Source organism: Trachypithecus francoisi, unplaced genomic scaffold, assembly GCF_009764315.1.
Source record: "Trachypithecus francoisi isolate TF-2019V2 unplaced genomic scaffold, Tfra_2.0 Lachesis_group2, whole genome shotgun sequence".
NCBI lineage: Eukaryota > Metazoa > Chordata > Mammalia > Primates > Cercopithecidae > Trachypithecus > Trachypithecus francoisi.
Genome location: NW_022681465.1, coordinates 81,737,183 through 81,755,725, shown reverse-complemented (window position 1 = coordinate 81,755,725; position 18,543 = coordinate 81,737,183). Strand labels below are relative to the sequence as shown.

The following is an 18,543-nucleotide window of genomic DNA, read 5'->3' as shown; positions in this document are numbered from 1 at the left end:
ATAACATTACTTTCCTAAAACAGACTTTATTTTTTTCAATTTCATCTGTTGCTGAGTGTGTATACACATTAATGGTTAGAGTTAAACACACACCCCCAACATACACACATATATATTTAGCAAAAGGAAACAAAACTTTTCATCAACTGTTTTGAATATGTTAATAATTACATAAGACAGGTCTATGAATTTATCATTAGCATGAAATTGGCTATCACGCCAATCATGCCAGTGATAAATTTTGTGTAAGCGTTATTCTTGACAAATACCATCAAAAGGACTTTAATTATTAAAGTCGTCTCCTGGTCCCATGTCCCCCAAAAACAGCTCCAGCATAAAGTGACTTCAGTATAAAAGGGACACTAAAAACAACTTTAAGTGAAGCTCTGGTATCTAAAGCGATAAGTGCTGCCTCTCTCCACAGGTAACAACATGCATGGGCAAAGTTCTCTTATATGTGATTGAAAGGGAATTACTCTTAATTTAACCACAAGAAAAATGTGGTCCTCCACCACTCATGTGAGAAGACCAGAGATTAGATACACATACTTAATGAAACATTAAAATTATATGCTTGTTTAATAAGTAACAATGCATTGTGAATCCAATGCATTTCTTCTGTTTTCAGTAGCATTTGTTACTATGACAAGAATTTGAACTGGACTACAAATGGGTAGCTACATTTATTTGTTTTCAGAACCAAAGGTGACATTTCAGTGCCAGTTGCAAATGTATGGTATGCAAAACAATATCCAAAAAGATATTTAAAAATGGTAAATTAAAACAAAGTTTTGCTTCTTTTCTCCACCAGATCTTATAAAAAAATTCTACTGCACCTTAGCTAACATTTAAGAACTCAAGATGAAAATATTTACGCACAGCAAGCTGAGAAGATGAAGATGAAGATGGTGTTAGGATACCAATAAGCCCTGAGGTAAGAGAGAGCCTCCTGCCCTCTGCGTTAGGTTCCTTGAAAAGCTCAGTTTTGGATGACTTGGGGGCACTGGAGTAGGACTTGCTGAGCAATTTGTGATTTTTCAGTCCATACAATTCTTCCATTCTGAGATTACTAGAGTAAGACCTGCTTAACAGTTTGTGGGGCTTCAAGTTTGTGTTGTGCTCACATCGTGGATCTCCAGAACAAGATCGAGTCAATAGTTTATGTGACTTTAGAGTGAGGCATTCCTCTGACTTAACAGCTGCAGGGCAGGGACGGTTCAAAAGTTTGTGTGATTTAATTGTTGTCATAGCCTGCTCAGCCCTGGGATCGCTGGACAGGGAGCGGCCAAAGGTCCTGTGTGACTTTGTGGAGCAAACATCATCAGTCTTGACTGTGCTGGAACAAGTCCTCCGCAGCAGCTTATGCGTTTTGGAGATTCCATCCTGCTCAGATTTCAGTTTTGATTTGCTTTTACCACAACCAGGCGGAGGATAACTTGGCGACCTTCAAAATTGAACAACAATTAATACAGGGCAAATCACAGGTATGGCAGACCATGAAGAAAGCTTGTCATTCTCAAACTCAACTTGACTGCTACAAATATTCTACCACCTCATTTTAATATAGCCTACCCAGTCAAAACTGAAATCAAAGGTATGTGCAGAATGATCACAGGACTTGAATCCCATTTTTCCTGAAAAGCAAAAAAAAGGTTCTAAGAATTTTTTTCCCGCCTATCTATCCCAAAGCCCTATAACGAAACCAATTTTGGTAGGAAAAACTCTAAGTGATTAAAAAGCAAAGAATGTAATTTTAGCAAATGTAACCAATGTTAAATAAATATTAATAAAAACTCTAAACAGAGAAATGAATATGTTTTTGATGGAATGCATCTAACTCAGTCTTTTCTTAGAGGTTATAAAGAAAATAAACAGATGCCAATACTATAGAAAGAATGCTGTAAGTATGAAGTGCATCACACACTCAGCATTTAGTAAGACAATGAATGTTGTTGCCTGTTACCAACCTGCGCAAAGTAGAAAATAAATGCAGGGGAGACTTCACTTTCTTCTCTGACAACTTTTTATTGTGCAGGCAATTGGATTTTTCTTTGCTCTGTTTCCACTGCTGTGTAACAAATGTCTGCATGATTCTGTCAATCCAAAGGTAATTCTGTTATCACCACTCCAGGGCAATTTCAATTAATGTTACTGTATTTATTACGTAGAAAATGCATTTATGAAATAAAAGCAAGCACATGGAAATCAGTGAGAGGCTAATTTAGAATCATACAAGATTTTCCATCCATAGGAAAGCATCATATAGCAAATTCCCAGAACTTAACTGTGACTAGTTACATCACAGTAAACAATAATGATTACTATTTATTTAAATAATTAAATTATAATATTACCAGGATATAATTCAAATGACAGAACAATGAAGATATAAAGAGAATTATAAAGACGGCCTTCAGGATCAACAACTTGAGCTGAAGTGGCAAAAAAATCTAAATTTTTGGTGCTAGAAATTCAATTTTTAAGAACATTTTTGTTACTAATTATAATGCTATATATTAAGATAGAAGTAAAGCCATTTTCTTTTTACTTGACTTGCTTCAATATCTTCTTCATGAAAAGGAAAGTAAAGCTATAAAATCATACATAAAAAGAAAACATGCAGAACTGGTTCTATGCAGAAATATGTGCTCAGCAAATTATATCTTCAACACAGCCCATTTACTTTTGAATATACTATACTAAATTTTAAAAACTGGGTATCCTTAAATTTGTTTAGTTAATATCAGAAGGCAGGATGTTGGTAACTCCTAATCTTGATATTTTCTATGTCAAAATCACTCCATCAGTGCTTTATAGTAAAGAATTCCAGAATGTCAACTGTGGACTTGGACACACTGTTTTTATTTGGGAAAGGTCCCAGGCTTGGATGGCTTCTGTATATCTCCATTTTCCACACAGCAGTGGCCCTGAACACTAATACTTAAGTAGACATGAAATTTTACAATTAAACATCAAGCATGAAATAAATCAAACTTTTTTTCTTCAAAAATAATTTCAGGATTGCCTGTTTTTTATGCTCTTTTCAGTTATTTCTAACACATTGCTTTGGGATCGGGAAAATGATACCAATATTTGTTTACCACTTACAATATGTCACGGAGTAAAACAGAAATGTTACAGGCACATTTTTCCCTCTAATTTTCACAGTACCCCCAGCAAGTAGCTGTTATTCCACACATTTCACAAATAAGAAAATGAAATCTGCCCAAGTTAGCACAGATGCAAGTGACAGAGCAGTAGTACGTATATTATCAAATGAGTTTTGATACGTATAACACGTTATTCAAATGGGACAGACACAATGCCAGTTATTAAGTTCTCAGGATCCTTCAGGTCTTAACAAACTAACTCAGATGGCCAGAAAGTATATCACTTAGGTTTTTTTCTGCTAGTTTTGATAAGTTCAGAAGAATAAACAGTTACATATTGAATCATTTTGGGGTCCTTTTAGCAGTGGAAGTGGTGAGAAAAAGGGAATAAAACTGCAATAAGTGAGGCCATGATTCCAAATTCACAGTAAATTTGCTCATTCAGCACAAGAAACATTTTATTCATGTTTGAATTTTTTTTACCCAAAATTTCAGCAGGATTTAAATGTAATAATAAGATCATCATTTCTCCCTGTACCTAATTTGAAATTTCCACTGACACAACCCTTTGTATTAAGCAGAGTTAGATTTTCTTCCCATAGAAAATTGCTACTCCTATGCACCATTCTCTAAGAAAGATGGCAAGTGCTTGCCTAATCTTGATAAGCTAAGTGGAACAAAAAACCAAACAGGTCAAAATGGCTAAAAATGTTCCCACTTTTATATTACATTAGGATTCAAAGTGTGATTTAACATCTAAAATCAGTAATTCTTAAACTTGAATACCTAGGTATCTAGTTGTTCTTGGATGCAAAAGAAATTAAGTGTTTTCTAAAAGACGTTCAATGTTGTGTTTAATTTCAGGGGTAATCTGGAGTATACATATGAGCACATTTGGTATAACAACCACCTCCTTATAATAGAGAACCATGAAGGGACTTCAGTATTTACATTTAAGTTTGTGTTTACTATTGTGCTGGCAGCACCAAAAGGAACTACTACCATTGCCAGTGATTGGCTGATAGCAGGGGAAAAAAGTGAAAAATTTCAAGGTAAAGTATACATTTGCATCAAGTCAAGAGCAGATGATGTCATGGCCAACTATCAAAAAAGGTTCCAGGGCAGTGGAAAAAGCACGTACATAGGGATGACATCATACTGTTTTACATGTTAATTTAAAAAAAAAAAAAAAAAAAAACTGCACTAGCAGCCAGTATTATATTCGAATTGTGATGGTGAAATAGCTTTAGCAAAATAATATCATAAACAAAATTAATGGTATTGCTTTGAATTTCAAGTATTTTATTTTGATTTGCACTTAAGTTGCAAATTGAATTTCGTTTTACAAATGTAGGGAACTCTACATATGAAAAATTTATACCTAATTTTATGTTGCACATATATTTAAGGGAAAACTGAAGATCTGTAATATTTTCCCCCCTTAAACACAACTAAGGATTGATCAGTGCAGACTCAACATAAAGTCATACAAAAACCGAAGATTATTTCCATTGTCTGTGATATGCTGAGCCTTTGAATGATAGGATACCCTATATAAGACCAATCACTATATCTGTGATATCTGTGTCAGGTCAGCCATGAGAAAATACATGAATACTTTTTCTTTTAGGCTATTTTGACTTCGCATTCTCTCAATATTCATTCAATGCCAAACATATATTCCACGTCTTATCTCAAGCAAAGGAATATCCAGGATTATATGAGAGGCAGATTAGTTTATGGGTCATAAGTACTGGTTTGGAGTCAAATTCTGGCTCTATCACTTTCTTGCTGTGTGACCGTGAGCAAGCTGCTCAACCTCTCTGGGCTTCAGTTTCATCATCTAGGAAATATGAGAGTAACAAGACCTGTTTCATAGAGTTGTTGTAAAGATTAAATGTCTTATTATATGTTACACACTTAGAATAGTGCATGACACATAAAAAGTACTGCATGAGCATTTGCTGTTGCTATTGTTGATAAGATTATTCTGCTGTCTGAAACCACCAGAAAAAAATTTTCCTGTGAAAAAGTTATTCAGTAAATAAGAGTGTCTTTTATTTACTGAAAACCAACTGATAACAAGGGGTCTAGATTCTAAATCTGCCTTCCTAACTTGCTGCATGTTTCTAAGAAAATAACCTCTTTATATTGAGTTTCTTTTTATAAAGTATTGTGAGGATGAAATTAGATTATTAAAATTATGGGATTTTAGGCTGGCAGTGACCTTAAGGATCATAGCCAAATCTAATTATTTGTAATTAGGGAAACAAACATATCAGACCAAAATTTTTCAAGGATCATAAAAAAAAGAATCTAATCTATATTAACAAATTTTCCACATAGCTAATATTTATCTTTAAAAGCAAGTAACTCTTTAAAAACATTAATCACTTGGATAGGGATATTAATTAAATAGGTTATATATGTTACTAGGTACTTAAACAGTGAAAAAGGCACATAGCTTTCTTTAACTTCTCAGAGTTGGGATTATATATACAATTTCTTTTGCTGAGCCTATATAATGTACCCAGAAGCCATTAAGGGTAGAAGGCTATTTATTCCTAGACTTGTGTGCTTTTCTAATTCTTATCTTACTTTGATCAGCTCCATGGCACTTTAAAAAAAAGTTCGTGGCCGGGCGCGGTGGCTCAAGCCTGTAATCCCAGCACTTTGGGAGGCCGAGACGGGCGGATCACGAGGTCAGGAGATCGAGACCATCCTGACTAACACAGTGAAACCCCGTCTCTACTAAAAAATACAAAAAAAAAAAAAAAAAAAACTAGCCGGGCGCGGTGGCGGGCGCCTGTAGTCCCAGCTACTCGGAGGCTGAGGCAGGAGAATGGCGTGAACCCGGGAGGCGGAGCTTGCAGTGAGCTGAGATCCGGCCACTGCACTCCAGCCTGGGCGACAGAGCGAGGCTCCGTCTCAAAAAAAAAAAAAAAAAAAAGTTCGTAAATGGCTTGCAAAAGTACACAAAGTAGAACAGTACAAAAAAAAAAAAAAAGGGGAGGAAATTGAATGAGAAAGAAATCATAGAATAAAGAAATGTGTCAAGGTGAAATGGTACTCAACTTGGATAACGCCATCCATGCTCATCATGGAGGCAGGCTCCATGCTCATCTCTCCAAGACATGCAGGATATGGGCACAATGTAGGAAACAAAATCCAATTAAAAAAACACAACCAAGTGCTCTGGGAAAGCATACCTAATCCTAGAATGGAAAACTGAGAAAATTTATCCTGTGAGTCCTTATAAGAGAACACTACGTTACATAATATGCTAAACACATATTGTAAATTGAATTTAATTTTAAAGATGCAGAACTAAACATTAAGGGTTTATTATCTAATTTTATATTTGTATATCTTTTAACTCAATATTGGGAATTTATAAGAATGTTTTTCCTTTCAAATGTGGTAGGCACACAACTCACATTTGAGTAGTGCTCCCTCAATTTAAGTCATAAAAACTTCAGAAAATTCTAGAGCTCTGTAATACATACAAAATCTTAGATATCATATATATGGCTTCCTACATCAGGCACAATGATCTCAGTAAGTCCCCTATTTCATATATCAAATATAGTTTCAATATGTTTTTCTTAGAATATTGCTCAGTAGAAGCCCACATATGATTTCAAATTTAAATCCATTAAAATAAAAGTAATCATATAGACTGCATCATTATGAAAGGCCTAAACCAGGCTTTAAGTATACAGTTATCTAATGGTCTTTCTTGACAAATTTACATTTAAGCTAAATTTGCAGATTTGGAAGAATAAATAATCCTCTGGGAATTCTCCATAAACACAAATTCTTAAAGCTGATATTAAGTATAGAATTTATTGTTTATATTCTGACCATGGCAAATTGAGGTACGTGCCTAAATTTTAAAATTCAGTTCAAATCGGGTGGCTTTATGTCTTCTTATGAAATCAAGGCCCATCTAGGTTCTATGTCTAAAGAGAAAGCTGTATTCCCTCTGTGTGGAAGGTTGGCGAAGGAGACCATGTGGATGGCATCATTATTTTCTTCAGGGAAAACCACAACAAGCCCTCTAGATACATACCAAAACACAGGCCAATGGGTCCCAAAGGTCTGTGCCTCAGATCACATCAGTGATCACCTGATTTTAGAAAAATTTGAGAGTCAATTCTTGCGTCTGTAATTTATCAGTGTTCTCTATTTACTTCTAAAATGCAATTTTCTTTTTTTTTTTCTGATGCCATTGTATCTTGGCTCTATCAGCGTTTTCTTTTTCTATTTTTTAAAAATACATTTTTATATAAAATAGACTTAAAGATCAGAAAACAAAATCAAAGTCCAAACAGGAAATAAAGTGTTTATTTAAAAAATGAATGTTTCAAAGTGGTAGGAATGGGAAGCAGGCATAGTGCAGGAGTCCAGGGCCAGTGGCTGCCCACCTCTGGGCCCCAAGGAATGAGCAGTGAGAGCCCTCAATGAAGCCCAGTAAGAAAGAAAGTCATGTACACGCTGCAGCCTGGAGCAGAGCAGCAGGCTTCAGTGGAAGGACTGGTCAGCTCAGGATGACCTCCTAGGGAGGAAACCAGGGCAGTAAGTACTTCCATCTCACTCTCCTTCCTCCCTCCACTGGTCATGTTAGGGACTCAGAGCCTATGTCTACACAGGTCAGCCTCCCCAGGTAGAGTGCAGGGTGCTGGAGGAAAGAGAGTGGATCTGGGATGGCAATAGAAGGACCCTGGCCCAGGTGGAAAAGTAAGGCCTGCTAATAAATTATCAATGCAGCTCTTAGCATCAGGATGATTTCCTCTCTTGAGGGACTTGCGTCAAAAACTTCTTACTGAATAGAAGGTTTTTGTTTATTTGTTTGTTTTAATGAACAAAACGAGAACTCGGTTCTCTTTAGCAGAAATTTATTTTTTTGCACTTTAGCAAACTTACTTTTTCAGCTGATGTCCCAATCCAAATCGCTCTTTTGTGGAAATCTGAAAGACATCAACAGTGGGCACTGGAAAGGAAAAAGGATCACAGTCACATATTGACTTGAAACTGAAACTCAACCATCAGCCAGCAAAAGGCTGAAACTGCATTATATATGTGCATATATATATACATACTTAAAAACAGTGCACATACAGTCCTAAACAATGCTATTTATGCTATATCCACACAGGAGATCATTAATGGTCATTATATATTAATATATAATATATGTAAATGCAAGAAAGAATGATCTCCAAAGTAAGCAACAGCTGAACTGGCTACATGTAGGACAGTTAGTGCATTACTTTTTAAGTGGAAGAAAGACAACATGTTTGCATCTACACACATCATTTTTAGAATAAAACAATGGGAGGTAAGAAGGCACAGGAGATTTCCTTTTCACGTGATTCATACTTTTACCAGGTGTATATATATATATTTAAATTCATTAAAATATATATTTATATACGTTTAATAATATATGTTTAAATATGTTAAAATATATGTTTATACATGTTTAAATATATATATTTTTAAATTGGTAACTAAATATATAAAAATACATATATACATATATTTCTTTAAATCAGTAACTATGTAAATTAATAACTTCTCTCAAAAAAGTCACTCATTTTTCATTATTCACTGGTTAAAGAGTATTTCTTGCACTCATCACTCCGATCATTTCAGACGGAAGAGTAAAAACACACATGAATATCCCTGTGTCCATGAAGTCGGAAATCCACTGGGAGGAGGAAGATGAAAAACAGATAGAAAAAAAGATACAATGTTAGATGGCAATAAAGGCTCTGGAGAAAATAAAGATGGGGAAAAACATATGGGCTGCAGGCTATGTGGGCTCAGGTTTAAACGTTAGATAAGAACAAGCAGGAAGAAAATGTCCCAGCTAGAGCCAAGAACAAGGGCAAAGACCCTGAAGAGAAAATATGCTGAAATGTTCCAGGAACAGCTGGAGAACAGTGTGGGGAGAGGACTGAACAAGGTCTCACGTCAGGAGATGAGAGCAGGGAAGGAGCATGGTGGAGCTGTGCAGGATCAATTGGTCAAAGAGCAAAGGGAAAAATAGGAAAATCAGTCAGGAACTTATTGCAACAAGTGAGGCAAGATATATAGAACTTGGGTCTGTGGAGGTGATGAACATTTTGGATTCATACTTCTAGGAGAGTGGACAGATTTTGCTGGTGGACTGGATTTGAGGTGTGAAAAAAAGAGGAGTTAAGGATGAATCCAAAGATTATGGCCTGAGCAACCAGAGGGATGAAATTTACCAATTCCTACAATGTGAAAGACTGTAGGAGAAACAGGTTTGGAAAGGCAGATAAGACTAGTTATTTGACCAAATACTTTAAACTTGAGATGCTTATTTGATACTAAAATGGAAACGTTAAGGCAATTGGAGAAGCCCAGCATTTAGGCATTAAGGTGAGAGGAATGTACTAAAGATATAAATTTGGAACAGTCAGAGTGTGTGTGTGTGTCTGTGTGTGTGTGTGTGTGTGTGTGTGTGTGTGTGTATTTACTTAAAGGCATGAGGCTGGATGAGAAACCACTCAGTGAGTGTAGGTGGAGGAAAGAGAAAGTCTGAGGATTAGGCCCCGAGCCCAGCTCAGCAAAGAAGGCTGGGGAGGAATGGCCAAGAGGATGGAAGATTCCAGAGTGCTGCTACCTGGACACAAATTCAAGTAAGTTTTTCAGGCCAGGCATGGTGGCTCATGCCTATAACCCCAATACTTTGGGAGGCTCAGGCAGGTGGATTGTTTGAGCCCAGGAGTTCAAGACCAGTCTTGGAAACATAGGGAGACTCCATCTCTATTAAAAAAAAAAAAAATTAGGCATGGTGGCATATGCCTGTAGTCCTAGCTACTTAGGAGGCTGAGGTGGGAGGATCACCTGAGCCTGGGAGGTTGAGGCTGCAGTAGCTGTGATAATGCCACTGTACTACAGCCTGGGTAACAGAGCAAGACTCTATCCGGAAAAAAAAAAAAAGAAAAAAAAAAAAAGATTTTCAAGGAGGAGGTAAACAACTGTTATGAAATACTGCTAAATCAATTAAGATGGTAACTCAAAATAGGTTATGAGTCATTTGGTAAGAATGAAGTTAGTGATGACATTGACAAAAGCAGTGTTTGAGAAATGATGGGACCAAAATCTGACTTGAGTGGATTCAAAGAGAGAAAAGAAAAAGGAAAATGAAGTAAGCTAATAGAGACAACTGTAATCAAGGAAATTACCAGTCAAAAGAAGCAGAGTATTAGGGTCCCAACTGAAGAGGCATTTGAGATCAAGAGGGTGTTTTTTTTTTTTTTTAGACAAGAGAAATATATGCTGATGTGAGTCTTCTAGGAGAAAAAGAGAAATAAATAGTACAGGAAGGAGGAGGAGAACTGAATTCTGGGATGGCATCCCAATTAGGTGAAAGGGAACAGAAACTAGTGTGCAAATGAAAAGATGACATATGGGAGCTTAGATAGTGGCATTCATAGCAACAGGTGGGGCAGCAGATAATTAGAGCAAAGACGGTGTTGCTCATAGGACCTTCTCAGATCACACATGCTCTGTATTGTAAGCCAAATGGTATCCCCTGTTGGCCACTACTTTGGGACACAAATGCTCCATCAATCAAGGAAATTGGGTGTTTGTATCACCAAAAAATTAGTTCATTTCCTAAGAACTCCTTAATCTTTGTACAGAGAGTAAGGTATAGAGAGTAAACATCACTCCAATCCCACTTAACCCAAACCCAAGGCTTTCAAAATTCAAAAGTGAATAGAAACATTCTAACATCTTGAAAACCTCAGTAGAATTAAATGAGAAAGCACTGTATTTTCTCTAAGAAGACTGAAGAAGCTACAATCTCTTCAGAGGCAGACAGAAAAAGTGGGAAGATAAGGGCAGAGAAACAAAAGAGATCTACCTACAAAAATGTAGAAAAATCCAAAATGCACTAGAACTACTGCCTTTACTGAAGAAAACTGGGTATGATATATACGTAGAAAGAAAGAAGGGTTATATAATACTAGATATAAATGTTTATCCAGAACATACAAATTATTCTTATAAATTGATAATACAAAGACCAAAACTTAATCATACTATGCATGACTAGAAAATAAGTATTAACATTTATCAAAATAATTTTTCTAGAAAAATATAAATTTCAAACATTGACTCCATTAATAGCATAAAATCTAAATGAACTATAATTTTGGAATATACTAAAAGAGTTCATAAAATTCTAAAATTTCCAAAATTCATAATTTGGAATTCATAAAATATTCCAAAATTCAAGTTCTAAAACACATATTACTAATAAAATAAATGTAATTAATTATATTCAGTGTATTAATGAAATATGTTAATAAACAGAGAAACAGGGGTTGGAGTTTATGGGACCTCTGTACTAGCTGCAATTTTTCTGTAAATTTAAAAACATTTTAAGTTCATTTTTAATAACATTTTAAAAAATTAATACTTTCTTGATAATCAATAATGAGTTAGAAAATAAAATGAACTATAAAAGTCTAATTATCCAAATAAGTACTCAGGAATAAACATAGCTAAAATTAGTGATCTAAGCAAAACAAGCAAACAAACAAACAACAATAAAAATCCCCAGAACTGTACCGATACATAAAACTAGAAACTACAAATAAATGTTCTTTTATAAGAAAAGAACTTGACAGAAAGTACTAGTGACATATTTTCATGGTTTTAAAAAAGGTCAAAGTTATTCAATGTTTTCTTATCTCTCATATAACTGCAGTTGGGAAGTGAGGGCTGCCCAAGATATGTGGAAATTATTCTAATGCACTGATCATGCAAGCACAGAGGTACCAATAATGAGATGATATGCACAGAAATCATTTTAAAGTATTGTTAGTTGTTTATCATTTTCAACTAAAAACAGCTTTGTCCTTGTGATGAAAAACTGCATCTCTATATCAGCAATTCCAGAAAATATACATTATCATAAGAGTGATAAATTATATCATATCTTTATTTAAAGTATATTTCCCCATATATAATATAAATAATCCTTATCTTTAGTTTCAAAGTGGATAAGGAGGTAGATGTCTTCAATTCATATCATTCCCGTTCTCTCACAGACATATTGTCAGATTAGCTGTAGCCAAATCTTGATGTTTAAATAACTGTTATTTATACATTTCCAAAATGTAGGAATAAATCCTTTTCAAAAAGAACTGTTAAGTAGGTCAGTCTAGATCTTGAATTAGCCATACATTTCTTGCAAGTCCATTTTACTATAAATGCTGATACCTTCCAAAGACACATTGGAAACACTCTTTTTAAATCACTGAATTTTTAAATCGCTGAATTTTATTATTTCAAAAAGTTTTCATAAAAAATATCAAATACCAATTTTTCATAAATATCACTGTAAAAGACTTTTGCATGAATTGAACCTACTAGTTATCAACAGCTAACATACTAAAGGGATTTGTAAGATAAACAATAATAAAATTCAAAGACAGGAAACACATTAGAAAAATAAAGGTTTGACAAAGCTACATAGAGAAGGAAAATTCTAAATGGTTAACAGATATTTGGAGAAATTCTGATGAGTAAGTAGAGCCACACAACTGAAATGATGATGAGTATGTGCTCTCAGCTCAGATTAGACCAACCCATAAAAATTCCACTGTTCATAAGTTAACTGTCATAAAGTCCATAAATTAAGTTATTTAAGGACATTCTTTGCAGCACTGATTATGGCGTCAGGGATGTGACCATAATGTAGGTGGCCACCACTAAGAAAGCAAATACGTAAATTGTAGTGGATCTATACTATAGTATATATTAGTGTACATAGAGCAACAGGGCCAGCAATTCTGTTGCTATCTTAGCAACAGAAGTGGTTAAGAGGATAAAATTTATAGCACAACAACATTTATGTAAATTTAAAAATGTCTAACAGCATTATGCATTTGACAAGGATATACACATAAGCCATTGTGTTTTGTTTGCTCTCAAGTCCATTCCTCATTCTTCCACCTTTAGGCTGCATTTCCACAGTACCTTGCCAACTACCTTCTGGTTAGATTTGACTAATGGAAGCTCTGTTTGGACTTGAGGAAGAGACAGAGAAAGAGAATCAAGGTATTATTTTCCTTTTTTTTCTCTCCTCCCTTCTACCCTATCTCCCTTCTCCCTCTCCCCTTCCCTCTTCTCTCTTTTCCCTCCTATTCCCTCATCTCTCTTTCCTTCTCCTCTCCTGTCTTGTGTGGGCATTTTTTAGCAGTTGTCATATCTTCTCCATGGTTGCAGCTCTTTACCAGACATGTCCTATTTCTGTGGCCGTAACTCCTACAGAGCAACTCCTGATATGGTTCTAGAACCTGTAAGATTTCCCTGATATTTGGATTCTGCTGCATACCATCCCTTTTCCAGTGTCACTCCAGCCCCAAGGGACTGTAGTGATCTCTTGCTGTCATCTTCCTTCGTGGTCTCCTCCTACCACTCTCTGGTGAGCTTCACCATCCTGCTTTTCTTCCCAACTTTTTAGCCACTGGTTTAACCTAACTCTTCATGTTTAATTTTTTTACCTGAGATACTAGAGTGGTTTTCTGATTGGATTCTAACTGATGTAGTATCAGATATTGGGAGTGGTCTCAGGCAACACACCGTAAAATGGGATACTGAAATTGGGAAGTTCATCTGCTTAACCTTAATAAGGTGATAACCTATTTACAGATGGAAACTGAAATAATGGTATTCTGTGACAGGCAGAGGCATTATGGGCATAGCATAAACACTCTTCATAAATATTTTCTCACTTTTTTATTTCCTAGCAATAATCCTAATCATAACTTAGGATAAAATCTAATTATTCTCCTGGAATAATAAGTTAAAAGTTCCTTTTTAGTAACACTGTCTCCAGTTCTATCCATATATTATATATTACTGCACAGTTTCAATCATATTTTCCTCAAATTTTCAATAAGAAAAAAATATCTTGGGGAGTTTACTAGTAAGATGGTAATGTGAGTGAATACTTTTGCACAAACACAGTCATAACCAATGCCTAATAGAAATAGAAGAAAACCAGTAAAAAAAGACCAGAAACTTGGAGTAATGCCATCCCCAAGTGAGAAATGCCCAGCAAATTTTGCACAGAGCAGATGGAACCAATCCTAAGGGGCCCTACAGGATGGATGCAAAACTCTCCATTCTATGAAAGAGACAGATGCTATAATAAAAGTCAACCACCGCTGACACCTCTCAGAACAGGGAGCAAATGAACCCTAAGGCAGAGAAGACACTCTAGATTGGTCTGGTAGGGCTTCCTCCCTCTGCAGATGCTACCTTTTTCATGACCCTGGACCCATCATCCTTAGGTCAAGTTCTCTCAGAAGCAGACCTTGAGTGCAGACAAGGGGCAAATAATGTACTCGGAATTGTTCTCAGGAGGAAACAATAAGAACAAGTGAGAAGGGGCTAGATAGGAAAAGAAAAAGCCAAGCAAGGGTACAAATCCAGGGAAAGTTCTAGTTTCGATCCCATCTTTGTACAGACTTGAAACAGAGTAGCTAGGCCACTGTACCCTCACACTAGTGACACCTCGCAAGAGTGAAGGGAAGATAAAAAAAACTGCCAAGTACTTACCTGCACTCCCCAGGAAAGAGAAAGCTTATATGTCCAAGGACAAGCTACTGAGGGTCTCAAGTGGAGTTGTTAGCAGCCAAGGGTGCAGAAATGGGGATGGGAGCAAGAGCTGGGAAAGGGGACCCAGGGGAACAGGGTGGGGTACCAGCAGAGCTCACACCCCTCCCCTCCAGCGGGCAGATCTCAGAGCTGCCGACTCCAAAGTAGGGTCAGTGTGGAATTCTCTTTCTTTCCTCTTATTAATGGAAGAAATTGTTCACACATCACACTAATTTCCAAAAGAAGAACATTTCAACTCTTGCTTGTATATAATATTGAGGAAAACAAAACTCCATCTATAGGAATAAAATGATAAACCTTTGACAATTACTGATTGATATTCACAACAAAACTCAAAATGACACTAAACAAATAAAACGAAAGCGACTGGTGATAAAGGAGGAATAATATGGAATCAGTAAAGAATATGGCCAAATTAAAAATACAATGGGAACATTAAATTTAAGATGAAATCACGAAAACAATTCACTCAGTGGAGCAGAAGACAGATTGGAAAAAACATATAAAGTTTTCAGATATGAAGGATGAAAGAATTAGAGAAATGAAAAACATGGAGGACAAAAGAGTTAGATCCAATCAGGATATTGGGATTACCAGGTAAAGAAGGAATAATAAATAATTACATAAAATGTACTTGAGGTGAATTAAGACTCAGTCAGGTACACCATGCAAAAATAAATACAGAAAAACTATCATTAAGGAGAAGAAGAAAAGCAGTCCAAAAAGTACACAACAAAACACAAACAAATCAAAACGGACTTCTTGCAAATAAAAACAGTTAAAATACTTCAGGCACAAAATGAGAAGTTTCTAAAGCATTTTTGCTTTTTGTAGGAGGAGAACTATCATGACCTCACTAATTTTACTTGGACAAGTTTGTCTCATTCACAAAACAAAAAGTCATTCTCAGGTATGAAAAAAGAAAACATAATCCTCAGGTTTCCAAATTGTTAAATATATAAATCAACCAATATAGATGAAAGAAAGAGCAGATGAGTTGTGACACTAAAGGAATTGTACTGAACATTAAAATAATCTAACCATGAGTTAAAATGAGTGTTAAAATATTTACAAAACCATGCAAATGTAAAAAATCTTTAAAGAGATATTGTGAAGGAAAATATCTCCCTTACATTCAAGATTATATCAAAAAATAAGTATCAGAGGTAAGATTACATAAAAGCATGCTTCAGTATCATCTCACACAGATGGGGTTTGGGTGAGTAGAGATTAACCAGCCCAATTTCATTCCTAAACCTAAATAAAGTTCAGATATAAGGATTTCCTTTTCTTTTAACCACCATTAAAATAAAATAAAATGAGTACATTTCAAATCACTAAAATAAGAAAAAAGTTAGCCATATGGCAGAATATGTGGGGAAGGAACAAGAACACATACAACTATGGGCTGAAATATTCTTCATATATTACAAATCATTCCCTTATGGCGGATTTAATGACTTGAGGACAGTCTCATGACTTAACATCAAGGTGCACAGCTATTTATAAAATTCTTTACCAACTTTATAAAAATAAATCATATACACATAGAAAACAGAAACAATACCAAGCCATTCAGCTTTCTCATTACAAGAATTATGATAAATTACTTTTCTTTATATATTTATATATCTGAAATTATCAGAATAAAAATATTTTAAACACTTATTTTTTCTTGTCCAGCATTAAATCAGTTAGAATATGTAATTTTTATTATGCATTGATTAATTTGAATAGAATGTATTATGCAAAGACAGAAAACAAGTAACTAAAAATGAAAGATTTTCCTGTATTTTACAAATCTGAAAGAACAAGTATGTTTCCTATATGACAACAAACAGTAGATGTATATTCCCTGATATGCCTAAAGGAAAAACATGCAGACATCATAGTAACTTGTGTGGCAGATTAAAGATGCCCATGATTTCACAAGGTACTGTCTATGTTCCTGTCCCTTGATTCTGGGTGGGCTCTTCAACTGCTGTGATCAACAGAATACAATCAAAGACTCACTCTGTCTTTTCCCGGTTGCTTCTACATCCTGTCTCTTGCAACACTTGCATTTGCATCCCAGTCACCATGGTACAAGAAGCCCAAACCACATGAAGAAGCTATGTGTCGGACAGGCACTCTAGCCAAAAGCCTCAACTGAGTCCTGAGATGACACCTGCATCAACTGCTAGCCATTTGAACGTCCAGCATCGTGTGTATCCAACCCAGTGAGGCCTTGATTCGGCCCCAGCCCCACCCACATATGACTGCAAATCATGGGAAACTGCAAGCAAGAAGTGCCCAAAGAATAGTGAGAGGTAAGTTTTTTTAAGCCACTAAGTTTTAGGATTTCTTTTTTAATGTAGCAGTAGATAACTGGAACAATATAAGTAGATACAATTGTGTATGTGTGAATGCATGCCTGTGTGTGTGTGTGTGTGTGTGTGTGTGTGTGTGTGTGGTAGTAGGTAGGAAAAAACATTTTACCAAGTAAATTTTGGCAAGACTTATGATAGGGTCCTTTGTTGTAAACAGCTATGAGTTGAAATATAATAGCAACATTGTCCCTTAAAGATTCAGCAAACAAATATACTATTATAATCTCCATTTTCAAAGACAGAAATACAATGCATTAAAATTGAATCTCAGAATCAAAGAGAAGTAATTATATCTAAGGAAAACCCAAAATATATATATTTACTGAGTTTCTACTCCTTTGCGTTTTTTAAATGTTTGTATCTCAGAAACTTGTCAGTTTCTGAAAATCTATAAAAAGAAATAAATAAAATCTATAAAAAGAAATGTTATGTTTCTGTTTCCATAAGTTATATTGGCAATAAACCATCTTTCTTAGAATGCAAGCTTCTTTAAATACCATTATCAAGATATTTAGCACTTTTGCTCAGAACTGACAAATGAACACGCATTTTGCTTAAGGCATAGTGCACAGGTAATTAATATTAAAAATAATAAAGAAAGAAATAAAACTAACCTGGGCCATTTAAATACTGCGTAAGTGAACAGTGTAGTCGAACAATTATAGGTTCTGTTCGAATTACTTCCCAAGCCACAGCAATCTCCTCCTGCACAAATATATTTAAAAGATGAATTAATCATATTTTAGAGTTCAAAATGAAAAAAAAAAACCATAAACTTTTAAAATTTATGTTTGCAAAATGCATATAACATGAAGGCCTATAAGTTATCTCAAAACCCATTGTTGTGTGAAAATATTGGCCTTCTATGTATGAGAACTAAAACTGAACACTTAAAATATAACAAAGTATTACAAAAGCCCATACATTTCAGATAACATTAGAAAAAACAATGCAAATATATATGTTTATAAAATCTCTACTTCTTTGACAATCACAGCAGTTCTTCACAAAGCACCTTAACAGTCAATATGTAACTACTAGTATTATAAGACAACTAAAAATTAAATTTCCCCCAAAAATAAAATAAATGTATTTTAAATGCACCATTCATACTACATAAAATTGATACTTACATCAAGAAAGCTAACATCGATATGCAAATCAATATCTACATCATCAATAGCTCCATATTCCCTGAAAGCAAAAATTAACATTTTTTTTTCATTTTAATGATGCTTAAAAGATGGTGTGTGGTAGGTTATTTTATTTAAAATTTTAAATCACTAATTCTCATCCTTGATTTTGACAAATAGCTCACATTTAACTGTGGATATGAAATAACTAATAAACTAGTTGGACTGTCATTTTTCTGTTTATACCACATAGATATC

The 18,543-nt window shown here is 35.0% G+C and overlaps 1 protein-coding gene across 6 annotated transcripts in view; it reads right to left on the bottom strand.

The window, feature by feature from the left end:
• The window catches only part of PARP8 (poly(ADP-ribose) polymerase family member 8), a 186,437-nt gene that overhangs the window by 52,492 nt on the left and 115,402 nt on the right, over nucleotides 1-18,543 (bottom strand). For 3 of the 6 annotated variants that reach the window (XM_033179537.1, XM_033179533.1, XM_033179535.1), the window contains exons 9-14: nucleotides 18,286-18,346; nucleotides 17,767-17,857; nucleotides 8,037-8,103; nucleotides 6,320-6,325; nucleotides 1,968-2,093; nucleotides 880-1,444 (exon numbers count right to left, since the gene is read on the bottom strand). In XM_033179537.1, the coding sequence (XP_033035428.1) occupies nucleotides 880-1,444; nucleotides 1,968-2,093; nucleotides 6,320-6,325; nucleotides 8,037-8,103; nucleotides 17,767-17,857; nucleotides 18,286-18,346 (916 nt within the window). The remainder of the gene's footprint in view (nucleotides 1-879; nucleotides 1,445-1,967; nucleotides 2,094-6,319; nucleotides 6,326-8,036; nucleotides 8,104-17,766; nucleotides 17,858-18,285; nucleotides 18,347-18,543) is intronic. The other 3 variants (XM_033179538.1, XM_033179534.1, XM_033179536.1) reach the window with 1 other exon arrangement.